Genomic DNA, 13,367 nt, shown 5'->3' with positions numbered 1-13,367 from the left:
GCTATGAGCAAGTTAAATTGACTGAGTTAAATTTGTGCTTCCAATTTCTAATCAGATATATGGCTTAACCATCATTAAGTTACACTGAACCAAGCACTAAGTATTTGTATAGTGCTGCATCTAAATACCTCCTAGGCTCCATGGACTAGTCAGAATACATTGTATCTGCTTTTGAAATAGGTAATGTGATATGTTCAGTAGATTTTCTTTTTTAAAAATAAATGTTTTTGCTTAATTTCTTGCTGACCACCTGAAAGGGAGATGGTCAGTTATTTGTGTGTAGAGTTGTGGGTTATGGTTTCTTTTCCTTGCTCGCAGATTTTAGAGTTCCCGTAAGAACTCCCTTTACATACTCATTTTTGTTATCTCCTCATAGGTCCTCTGCCTGACTATACCCCTCCAGAAATTTTTTCTTTTGAAAGTACTACTGGATTTACATTGTATGGGATGCTGTACAAACCTCATGATCTACAACCTGGAAAGAAGTACCCCACTGTGCTGTTCATATATGGTGGTCCTCAGGTGGGCCTGTTTATTTATTTTAATTTTTTTATTTTGACTCCAGTATTGTTAACATACAGTGTTATATTAGTTTCAGGTGTACAGGATAGTGAATCAACAATTCACATCACCCAGCCCTCATCACAAGTACACTCCTTAATCCCCTGATATCACCTATTTCACTCATCCCTCCACCCACCTCTCAGGTGGGCATATTTATATGCATACGTGTGTGTGTGTGTGTGTGTGTGTACACACATATTTTTTGGGGGGGGGGTGATTTGTATTTTAAATGTCTCGTCAATTGTTTAAGTTAAGATGTGAACATTGTTGGGCCTCTGCTGTTATTGACTCTGGCTTATGTTCTAATTCCTGTTTAGAAGTTGGATTTTGTTACATGGCTAATGTGTAAATAAGTGTCAATTTCTTAGTTTACAGTAGGACTGTAACAGTCATTGGAGAATGAAATATTCATGTCAGTAGGTATATATGTTGTCTTTTATGTAGAGAAGAATCTTGTTTGGGAAATGACATTAAATGGTTAACTGTCTTGGTAAGTAAAAAGAATCTTAATAGATATTTGCAGAAGCCTTGGTAGCCTAATGAGTTACCTCTCTCCATTCTAAGTCTGTATCTCTCAAGCAGACTAGAATATTTTTATCATCTAGTTAAGGCAACTGTTATACTTCTATTCAACACTATAAGAGTTTACACTGTAATATTCCTTTTTCTGGATGAAATATTAGCATGTAAATATTAAGTAAATTCTGTTGACTACTAGAGTAAATAAAGTATTTGGGGTAGGTGCATTGGTTAATTGGCACTTTTTAAAAATGTCTATTGACTATCTTAAACTGGGCCCTTAAAGAAATTAGAATATAATTACACTGTTTTTATAGTGCAGCTCTTGACTCAGTAAATATCCTTTATAATTATACCTAGTTATCCAGTATTAGGAAATGTATTTAGATGCTAAGATATCCAAAAAATAGGAGTGCCTGGCTGGCTCAGTTGGTAGAGCATGCGACTCTTGATCTCAGGGTCTTGAGTTCAAGCCCCACATTGGGTGTAGAGCTTTATTATTTTTTTTTAAGTTTATTTGTTTTGAGAGAAAGAGAGCCCGGGAGGGGCAGAGAAAGAAGGAGAAAGAGAGAATCCCAAGTGGACTCCACACTGTCACTGTGGGGCCCAACATGGGGCTCAAACTCACAAACCATAATATCATGACCTGAGCCAAAATCAAGAGTTGGACACTTAACCAGCTGCACTTAACCAGCTGAGCTGCCCAAGCTCCCCAGAGCTAAAGAAAGAAAGAGAGAGAGAGAGAGACAGAGACAGAGACAGAGAGAGAGACAGAGACAGAGACAGAGAGAGAGAAAGAGAGAGAGAGAGAGAGAGAGAAAGAAAGAAAGAGAAAGAAAGAGGGAGGGAGAGAGAGAGAAAGGAAGAGAGAGGGAGGAAGGGGAAGGAAGAAAGAGAGAGAGAGAGAAAGAAAAGAAAGAAAAGGACATCCAAAAAATAAAAGCAAAATAACTATATAAGCCACAAAATCTCAGCAATGACGATCATATATCAAGTTAAATCACTTTGCCATCGTTAAGATTTTTTTCAAACATGATTCACATTTGTATTATACTCATCTACACATAAATCATAAACATTTAAATTAGCCTTCCATTAAAAACTTAAAGCTGAATCTTTGTAAACTTTAAAAAAAGGCTTAAAACAAAGAAATTCAAGAGAGAAATTACAGGATACTCTCAGAAGCTTTACATGTTTTTGTTACGTTATTTTGATATTAAGGCTGAGTAAGAAGGATGTTTCTCCTTTCCAGTGAAGAAGTGATATATGAGGTATGTGACAAACACACTATAAAAACTAACTGCTTGTGTAGATTTTTAAGACAAAAGGAATCCTTATATTATTCCTCATTACCAATTATGTTTAAATTTTTTTTTTCAACATTTATTTATTTTTTGGGACAGAGAGAGACAGAGCATGAACAGGGGAGGGGCAGAGAGAGAGGGAGACACAGAATTGGAAACAGGCTCCAGGCTCTGAGCCATCAGCCCAGAGCCCGACGCGGGGCTCGAACTCACGGACCGCGAGATCGTGACCTGGCTGAAGTCGGACGCCCAACCGACTGCGCCCCAGGCGCCCCCCAATTATGTTTAAAAAGTCTAACCCACATAGAAGGATATTCAGCACCACTAGTCATTAGGGAAATGAAAATCCAAATCACAATGAAATACTACTTCACACTCATTAGGATAGTTATTATGAAAAAAAAGAAAGAAAAAAGGAAAATAACAAATGTTGCTGAGGACGTGGAGAAATTGGAACTCATGCATTGCTGATGGGAATGTAAAGTGGTGCAGCTGCTGTGGCAAATAATATGGCAGTTCTTTAAACATAATGTTAAGTCTGATGCAGCAATTCCATTTCTGGGTGTATACCCAGAAGAATTGAAAGCAGAGACTTGGACAGATACTTGCACACCAACATTCATTGCAGCATTATTCCCAATAGCCAAAAGCTGAAGCGCCCCAAGTGTCCTTTGACATATGAATGGGTAAACAAAACGTGGTATATAATGGAACATTGTGCAGCCTTAAAAAGGAGGAGATTCTAACACATGGTACAGCATGGGTGAACCTTGAGGACATTATGCTAAGTGAAATAAGCCAGACACAAAAGGACAAATATTGTATTACTCCACTTGTATGAGGTACCTAGAAGAAGCAAATTCATGGAGACAGAAAGTAGATAGAGGTTGCCAGGAACTGGGGAAGGGATAGGAAGTTATCGAATAAGATACGGACTTTCTCTTTGAGGTGATGAAAAGGTTCTGGAAATGGATAGTGGTGATGGTTGCACAGCAGGGTGAATACTTAATGCCATTAAATTGTACACTTCAAATGGTCAAAATGGTAAATTTTACCATAATAAAAAATCTTAGCCAATGCAGTTAAAATAAAATTGTTTAATTGTTTAGAGTACTTTATGAGTACAACTATACTTACACTTACAGAAACAGTTTCTTCTCAGAATACTCTGTTCAGTTTGCAAGATTTCCCCAAGAGACTTCGCATGATAGAATGCCTCTGGCCCTTCAACGCACTGGGATTATCCATCCTCTTGTTGACTCCATTTGGGTTAATTATGAAGATATTCCTTAACACAAGAGCAGATCTTTTTTTAATTATTATTTCTAAGTTTACTTATTTATTTTGAGAAAGACAGAGACAGCACAAGTTGGGGGGGGGGGCGGGCAGAGAGAGAGGGAGAGAGGCAGAAGCCCAAGCAGGCCCAGCACTGCCAGCATAGAGCCTAACATGGGGCTCAAACTCACAAAACTGAGATCAAGACCTGTGCCGAAACCAAGAGTTGGGCACTTAACCAACTAAGCCACCCAGGCACCCCAAGGCCACATCTTTTTTAATAGCACAGAAAGCCTTGTGAACTTTGATTAAATCTTGTAAGCAATCCAAACTGTGTTCTTTCTCCGAGTATATTCAGTGCAAAGTGGGAATCTGTTGATTGGCAACAGTATCGCAATTTGTAACATGAAGTGGAGTACTTTGTCACTACATGCAACAATGTCTGTAGTTGGACAAAAGTGAAATCCAAGAAAAGCAACAAATATTTCCAGTTAAAGTCATCCAGGCTTAGTTCTTTAAACTCTTCATTGATAACAGCTATATGTTTTAAATGTTCATTTACCAAATCCTTGTGATGTTTCCTATGTGCTACATTCTGTAAATAGAAGTGCACAACAGAGCGACCTAAGTGATAGCAGGACACAGGTTTTGAAGAGTGGATACTGAAGAAGAACTTTGAATCCTCAGTGCCACAGGTCATTACGTTTAAGTTCCTTCTTCCAGAAGTAGCAGGCCTCTGGCTACAAAGGCAGAAACACTGCCTCTCAAGGGAAATTCATATCAGGCAATGAGGCCATTTTTTTTGCATGACAACAGGCAAAGAAGTGAACTGAAGTAGTTTTCTTTACATAGTTATTTTGTGTTTTATGTCTAGTACTTTTTTCCACTCCCTTCCTTTTTGCCCCTTCTCCCAAGATAGAAAGGAAAAACATCATTAACTATACTGGAATTCAAGTTTTTAAAAAATATTTTTTTTTAAAGAAAGGGAAAACATCATTCTCCTGTCTGTATTTTTTATTCATTCATTCAGCAAATAGTTATTGAAGTTCCTAGTGTGTCCCAGGTACTATTTTAGACAGCGAGGATACCATAGCGAACAAGTCTGACTAAGGTCCCACCCTCATGGAGCTAAATAAGGAAAATAATAAATGAGTAGACATATAAAGTATATAACTTCATATAATGGAAGTGCTCTTTGGAGGGTGGCTCAGTCGCTTGAGCGTCCGACTCTTGATTTCATCTCAGGTCATGATCAAAGGGTTGTAGGATCAAGCCCCACTTTGGGCTCTGTGCTGAGCATGGAGCCTGCTTGAGATATTCTCTCTCTCTTCTCTCTTTTCTCTTCTCTTCTCTTCTCTTCCTTCCCTCCCTCCCTCCCTCCCACTCCCCATCTGCCCCTCTCTGCCAGTCACACCCTCTCCCTCTCTAAAATAAGTAATTAAAATAAAACAAATTAAAAAAAATTTTTTTAAATAGTAATTGTTGGGAAAGACGATGGCAAAGTGACTAAAATGGAAGTTCTGATAGGAAGTTCAGAGACTGTCTCTGAGGGTACATAAGATGAGAAGGAATGACCGTGTTAAAGATCTGAAGGAAGAGTATTCCAGACAGAGGGAACAGTAAATGTCAAGGTCCTGGGGATTAGAGTCAACTTGATATGGTTGATAATAGGGTTAGAGTCTAGTAAGTAGGGATTTGGTATGAGATGAGGTCAGAGAAATAGCCAAAGGTCAGATAATATAACATTTCAAAGGCAATGGTAAGGACCTTAGAATAAGATCTAAGCTCTTTACGGTTTCAGGGAGCTAAGCTATAAAGTCTTACCAAATTTACATTTAAAAATCATCCCTCTGCTACCAAGTGAGTGGACTGTAGGAGAGCAAGAGTAGAAACAGGAAGACCAGTTTGGCCGTTGTTACAGTGGTTACAGTGGCACTGAATATGCAGAAGTTCAAAACGAGAAGATTCTCTAGACACACAGCACACGCACACCAGTCCAGCCCAGTAAATGCTCAGTATATAGTTATTGTGTGAAGATGTGTTGATTATTTTTTAACTTGTGGCTGACTTGGTTTTCCCATTGGTTTCAGCCAGAAAAAAACTTCTTTCATTTTTGCCAGAACCGTTTTTGTCGTAGTTTAATGTGTGGTCTTAATGTCCACCAAACGCTGAACTTCTCTCAGCTTCTTTCCTCTAATTAAAGTCCTCTTTTCACTAGTTTATTTCTGTTGAGGCACTAAACTACATTTAATTTCTCAGTCATTTTGAGGTATAGATTCTAGGGTGATAAAGCGATCTAAGAATTATCCTACCTTTTGCACTGATTTGTGTCACAGGAGAAAGGAAGCTGAGCTGGTCACAGTGTTTCCTTAAAATACTGAGTTTTTCCCCTGCTAGTCAGGGACAATCCCAGAAGAGATAGATAGGGAGGAAAAAATGATCCTTGTCTCTGTCATCTGAATGGCATAGTTCTTTAGGGTAGTGGTAATGATTTTATCAACTTTTTTATGGGATAGGTTAAATCTCTTGTCTTGTATGTAATGAATATCAAGTTAATTTAAAAACAAGTCAGGGAGGGGGGAAATGGGGAGTTACTAATCAGCGAGCATAAAGTCTCAAGTATGCAAGACTAATAAGTTCTAGAGATTTGTATCCTACTGTCCTACAATTAATGATGCTGTATTGTACATTTAAAATTTTGTTAAGAGGGCACACCTTGTGATAAGTGTTCTTGCCACAAGAAAATAAAATTTCATTCTAAAAGCAAAATTATACAAAAAATTCAAGCTTTCTACTTTTCACAGCATCCTGTCACTTAATGCTTTTTTTATATTACCATATAATAAATTTCACTGAAATTGTATTTCTTCCTCAGGTGCAGTTGGTGAATAATCGATTTAAAGGAGTCAAGTATTTCCGCTTGAATACCCTAGCCTCTCTGGGTTATGTGGTTGTAGTGATAGACAACAGGGGATCCTGTCACCGAGGGCTTAAATTTGAAGGCGCCTTTAAATATAAAATGGTGTGTGAGCATACAAACATTTTTCTTTTTTAAGACATTTCTATTTTTTGGTTCATTGTTTGGTGTGAAGTCCCAGAGAGAGAGAGAGAGAGAGAGAGAGAGAGAGTTGGGGGAAGGGGCCATAAGAGATGGAGAGAGAGAGAGAGAGAGAGAGTGTGTGTGTGTGTGTGTGTGTGTGTGAGAGAGAGAGAGAGAGAGACAGAGAGACAGAGAGACAGAGAGAGGGAGGGAGAGCGAGAGTGTTCAGGGGTGGGAGGGATGATGCAACTTGATATTCACTAGGCTAGTTCACATCCACCTGTATGTAACTTCGGGGAGCTGAGATAGAACCACTTTTACACAGAAGTACCTTCTCTTTCTATTTGGTATGTCCAGCTTAGCCAGAAGGCAGCACCATTTAGTTTTCAGCATCCTGTCCCCTATTGAGAGGAATAATTGAGATTTGTTCTGTCCTCTGTGAAGAGAGAAATCAACTGATTAGTGCCTTCCTTGTGACAAGCCTCTTTCTCTCTACAGGAAGCTTTAAATGCTACCTTTTAGAGATGCCCCATGTCCTTTCTGCTGCTTTGGGAAATGATGAGAATCCGATGTTCCTTTTACACAGTAAGGCAGTTACTGTGTTTGCCAGTGTATTGGACATGCTGAGTAAGACATGGGATTTTCTCCCACAGCCAGTTCTTTGACCTTATGTTGTATTCTCATGTAAGTTTTTTTGTTTTTATTTTTGTTTTTGGCTCAGTGAAGTGAGATTGTGTGCACTGGCAGGCCTAGTAATACAGACAGGGTGGTGGTGGTAGGAATTAGGACTTAATAGGACTTTAAAGAAATAGTGTATGTTCAATTCCTAGAAATCGATAACGGGGAAATAGGAGGAAAGACCTCGAGAGTGATTCCTTCTGCTTTAGTGCATTAAGTTTTAAAAAGAAGTAAAATTAGTCAACCACTTAAGGGGGCTAATTTTTTGTCTTTGGGTATAGGAAGGCTTGTTACAAGGAAGATGCTGACCTCTTAGCAGACAACAGAACAAATGGAAAGGGGAGATACCCATATACCAGGAACGGTTTGGGTCTTAGTAGGAAAGAACTTTATGACTAAGGGGTTACAAAACTCTGGACTGGCTAGCAATGGAAGCTATAGGCCCCTCTCTCTAAATAGAGTTAAAAAAATTTTTTTTGGCCAACAGAATGTCAATTGATAATGAATTCTTTAAAAACTACAGGTATTTTTTAGTAAAACCCATTTATCAGTTTTAAAAACACTCTTACAAGGAGACTTCTATTCATCAGAATGAGTGAAATGTTCTCCCTTTTTTGACAGGGTCAAATAGAAATTGACGATCAGGTGGAAGGACTCCAATATCTAGCTTCTCAATATGATTTCATTGACTTAGATCGTGTGGGCATCCATGGCTGGTCCTATGGAGGATACCTCTCCCTGATGGCATTAATGCAGAGGTCGGATATCTTTAGGGTATGTGACTTCCTATTGTACTTCTTTTTGTAGTAAGGGTAGAATTTTCTATAAATTGAGGATCTGAGAAAATGCCTATTTTTTGAAGGCTTACAGGGTTGGCAATATTATGGAATGTTAGAGTTTGTGTATCTGCAGTCATGCGAGATAATAGATGATCTTGTCAACTTGTGATAGCCATGTGAAATATATGTTTACTTGTCTATGTCTGTATCTAGAACAAAAAACACATGTCAACTTGATAACCAGTTATTGGCTATTTATAGACATGCAGAGATTATGGGAGATAGCCATGATTAGTAAAACACAATGTGGATTGTAATTACTTATTTAATTACTGGACTGAAAGCTCTTAGGGCTGGGATTGTGTGCACATCACTGTATCTATCCTCAGTAGCCAAGCATAATGCTTGGCACATAGTAGGTCCTAAATAAATCTTTATTGAATGACTACTGTATTAAATATGTAAATGTTGGTTACAATTTTATAAACAACTTCTTTGAAAAATATGCCAGAAGGAAATAAAGATGCTAAAAGTTGTTAAGAGAATGGCAATTGTGAAGTGTTTTTCTTTCTTAATATTTGAATAACATGATTTTATCTTACAGTGAAAATAATTTTTAAGAATTAAAATAATAGAGTTTTTGTTCTTGCATGTATATTCACATAAGCTTTATAATAACCACAAAATGAACTCTGAAAACTGTCATAATTTTCCCAGGCTTGCAGCTGTCAAAATAATTAGAATATTTAAATGTAAAACTGTTTGTGGGGACCTTAAAATGAGGGAAGTATTTAGTGCTTAAATATATTTCATTCATAATTTTTGTTAAAAATTCTGTACTCCCAGTAGAGGCTGAAAAAAAAAAAAAAAGAAAGAAATGACTGCTTTTTTGATATAAAAGCTGACACTTGTCACACTTTTTTTTCCCCAGTAGCAGGAATGAGTTTACACTGAGGCATTCATATGTTCTAGTTCAGTCTCCCCTTTCAACAAAGTGTCCCGTGTATATATTTCAACTAGCGCAGGTTAGGGGTTTGGTATGTGGCATGCCTGTGGAACATGAAGCTAACTGACTCACAAAGTATCAAATTCTTGACCTTGGCACTCCACTTTGATTTTCTGAGTTGCCTAACTCAGAAATGTATGCCCCAGTTGGGCATGTGGGGCAAAAGCCTAAGGATAATTTTAGCCTTTAAATTTGTAGTTAAACTTTCTCATTGCTAGCCATTCTTTTCTGGAACCACTTGATTGTCATTGTTGTCTTATGTAGGTTGCTATTGCTGGGGCCCCAGTCACTCTGTGGATCTTCTATGATACAGGCTACACGGAACGTTACATGGGCCACCCTGACCAGAATGAACAGGGCTATTACTTAGGATCTGTGGCCATGCAAGCAGAAAAGTTTCCCTCTGAGTAAGTTCAAGCTTTAAAGTTAAGATTACAAATTTAAAACTGTAGTGTTAAAATTTGTCTTTAATGATAATGAAAACTACAAATACTGCAAAACCAAGACTAATATTCTAAAGAATACTGGAGTGGCATAGCTATTTCTCAGAGCTGAGTTACAGGCCAGTTCATACACTTTGGTTTTTTGATAAGTTATATTTGAAGCAATGAGGGTGCTGAAAGAAGTTTAATAAGTACGTAACTGTTTCAAGGTGGAAAATACCCTGTTTCTGCTTAAATATATTCTATGGATAATGTTTATGATTTTTCTTTCCCTATGGACAGGCTGTAATTATTATATTGATATATGCTAATATCTTCATAAGAAATTGAACACATGATATTTAAAATTTTTTTAATCTTTCGTTACATGTAATATCTGGTTAATATATTATAAATTTATTGAAAATGTTGAATTCTTATTTTAACATTTATAGTAGAAGTTAACTTTATTAACACTGATTATATTATTATACAGTTATATGTTTCCATATAATTATGTTATATAACTGTATATAGTTGTATATATTACATAACTATATTATTTACTAATAGGTAATTGTGATTAAAGGAGGTAAGTGGTTTTCCCAAATACTCTATTTTGCCTAATCCTCTGATATTTCCATTTCTCCAGACCAAATCGTTTACTACTTTTACATGGGTTCTTGGATGAGAATGTCCATTTTGCACACACCAGTATATTACTGAGTTTTTTAGTGAGGGCTGGAAAGCCCTATGATTTACAGGTGAGTTCTTCATCTTCTGATGGAATTAAGTAGTGATTAGTGATTGATTACTTTGAAATATAATAAACTATGGAGTAAGGCTAAATTTTCAGCTGTGGCCTCTCTCTGCTTAAGAGATCTAAAGTCATAGACATAGATAGCAGTGCCTCTAGTTGCATAAAAATTAAGATTCTGTGGAAGTTGGACTAAAAACTGGCCTATTAGATTATATGACTGGTGTATCTGTATCTGCTTTCAGTTTGTAATCATGGAAAAGATGACAGGAGTCCATTCAGTGTCCTTTGCTTTTCTTCTTCCCCTTGGAAGAGTGAGGAAGTGCTACTTGATATCATTGGTTTTTAAAGATCTTTTAATTTTATATTATATTGACATTGGAACAGAAAGCAGCAAAGTAACCACCTCTGTTGCTCCTTACTCAAAAAAAGGGGGTTTTAAAACTTGTTCCTTCTTTCTTCCTCCTTTGTACTTCTTTCACAGATTATGTGCTCCTAAGAAATGAAAAATATTGCTTTTCCCTTTTTAAAAAAGAATTTTTTTTAATGTTTATTATTTTTGAGAGACAGAGACAGAGCACGAGTTGGGGAGGGGCACGGAGAGAGGGAGACACAGACTCGGAAGCAGGCTCCAGGCTCTGAGCGGTCAGTACGGCGCCCTAGGTGGGGCTTGAACCCCTGAACCGTGAGATCATGACCGGAGCCAAAGTCAGATGCTTAACCAACTGAGCCATGCAGGTGCCCCTACTTTGTCCATTTTTATGTCTCAGTTGACATTTATGTAAGTAAACTGCGAGGTATTTGGTCTATAGCAGCAGTTTTCAAGCATTTTGGTCTCAGGATCCCTTTACATACCAAAGAACTTTCATTTATGTGGGTTGTATCTGACACCATTTTCATGTAAGATATTAAAACTAAGAAAGATTCTGTTTTTTTAAAATTTACTTGTTTACTTAAGTAATCTCTGTCTGCATCCAACATGGGGCTTGAATTCATGACCCCAAGATCAAGAGCCTCATGCTTTTCCAACTGAGGCAGGCAGCCCCAAAACTAAAAAAAATTTTAAATATATTTTTAAATAACAATAATAAACTATTGTATGTTAACACAAATCACAGTTTTTGTGGGAGAGAAAAACTATTTTCCAAAACAGATAAAAAATTACTTAGAAAAGTAGCATTGTTTTTACATTTTTGTAAAATCCCTTTAATGTCTGGCTTACGAAAGACCCAGATTCTCCTATCTGCTCATATGCAGCACATGCAACCTGTTGGGAATTGTTGTTTTGGCTAAAGTAGAGAGTAGTTTCCCACTATGTGCAGTTTTACTCTATAAGGCTTCAGCTAACCCGCAGTCAGCTGCGATCAATCCAGAAGCAGACGATCCTCTTGATCTGACATAGCGTCAGAAGGTCAATAGCGGCCTAACGCTCTATCACAATGCCTGCATCATTCACCTCACTTCATCTCATCACATAAACATTTATCATCTCGCATTATAAGAAGAAGACTGAGCGTAGTGCAAGATACTTTGAGAGCGAGCCCACATTCACATAACTTTTATTACAGTATGTTGTTATGATTGTTTCATTATTAGCTATTGTTTATCTCTCACTGTGCCCAACTTATAAATTAAACTTTATCATATGTATGTATAGATGGGGGGGAACAGTACATACAGGGTTTGGTACTACCTGCAGTTTCAGGAATCCAGAGTTGGTCTTGGAATGTGCCCCCTGAAGATAAGGGGGGGACTACTGTGTGAAGAAACTACAGCCTCCCAAAATATGTAGTTAAGAAAGGGGAGGAATATTTTAGCCTTTTCGGATAATTGTGGATATTCTTCTTTGATACTACACCAAAACTGGACAAATCTTAGTTTCTTAAAGGTTAGTTTTAGTGGGGAATCTGAAGCCATATCTATAAATGTTTCATACTCTGTTACGTTAAAATTTGTTGGATCTTATATTTGAAATGGATCTCTTGTACATGCATTGGGCATCTGGAAAATACTGGTTCACTGTGTGACGTCAGTCTTCTAAATGTTGACTCCTTTCATTATAGAATATTTTTAAGGTCACATATATTAATATTACCTCTGATCTCACCAGAAATGTTTGTAAGTTTGGGGGAGGCTCATGATACAAGTTCTCCAAAATTCTTTTTTTTTTTTTTTTTTTTTTTAATGTTTATTTTTGAGACAGAGAGAGACACAGCATGAGCAGGGGAGGGGCAGCGAGAGAGGGAGACACAGAATCTGAAACGGGCTCCAGGCTCTGAGCTGTCAGCACAGAGCCCGACGCGGGGCTTGAACCCACGAACTGCGAGATCGTGACCTGAGCTGAGGTCGGACGCTTAGCTGACTGAGCCACCCAAGCGCTCCACAAGTTTTCCGAAATTCTGATTTCCACTCAAAAGCTCAAAGTTTATCATTGGTAGCAGTGTTGTCCTTGAGGTGACCAGCTCACTTCATTCATTTTTGAGCAGGTGTTTGCCAGACACCCTGGTCTGAGTCACCATGGTTGTCAGTCATTTTTCCAAACTGAAAATGGAGCTCCATTTACGAAGCAGCATCTCGGCCTGCAGCTGGGCCTGTGGTGCTTCTCCTTGAGACGTCCTGGAGCAGACTTGCTTTCTGCACTCTTTTCGCTTTATCACCACAGAATATTTAAAAAGACAACTATTCAAGGGTTGCAGTTTCATAAAATTCTAATTTTTACTGCTACCTAAGTGAAATTGGCATTTTTGTTTTTACTACAAGTGTGGTACAATTTATTGTCACTGCCTTGATTCATACTAAGGCACTGACACTTTTTACCCATCATTGCTTTTGCATTATCGGTGCAAATGCCAACACAATGAATAAAGGTAAATTGTTCTGAAAGTGGTTTTGACCTTATGTATCCCCGGAAAGGGTTTCTGAGGACCCCAGAAGTCTGTAGATCACACTTGGAGAACCACTGATCTATAGAGAGGTTGTGTGTGTGTGTGTGTGTGTGTGTGTGTGTGTGTGTGTGTGTGTGT

General features: G+C 37.8%; 1 protein-coding gene across 4 annotated transcripts in view; it reads left to right on the top strand.

The window, feature by feature from the left end:
* The window catches only part of DPP8 (dipeptidyl peptidase 8), a 69,932-nt gene that overhangs the window by 51,738 nt on the left and 4,827 nt on the right, over positions 1 to 13,367 (top strand). For 3 of the 4 annotated variants that reach the window (XM_040493001.1, XM_040493003.1, XM_040493002.1), the window contains 5 exons: positions 377 to 522; positions 6,538 to 6,684; positions 8,002 to 8,154; positions 9,430 to 9,572; positions 10,240 to 10,351. In XM_040493001.1, coding sequence (XP_040348935.1) covers positions 377 to 522; positions 6,538 to 6,684; positions 8,002 to 8,154; positions 9,430 to 9,572; positions 10,240 to 10,351 — 701 coding nt within the window. Of the gene's footprint in view, positions 1 to 376; positions 523 to 6,537; positions 6,685 to 7,200; positions 7,358 to 8,001; positions 8,155 to 9,429; positions 9,573 to 10,239; positions 10,352 to 13,367 lie in introns of those variants that run through there. The other variant, XM_040493004.1, reaches the window with a different exon arrangement.

This window comes from Herpailurus yagouaroundi, unplaced genomic scaffold (genome assembly GCF_014898765.1).
Source record: "Herpailurus yagouaroundi ecotype Mexico unplaced genomic scaffold, PumYag 184, whole genome shotgun sequence".
In the NCBI taxonomy this organism is placed as follows: Eukaryota; Metazoa; Chordata; class Mammalia; order Carnivora; family Felidae; genus Herpailurus; species Herpailurus yagouaroundi.
Note: the sequence above shows the minus strand (reverse complement) of the source record. Positions and strands in the feature narration are given on the sequence as shown.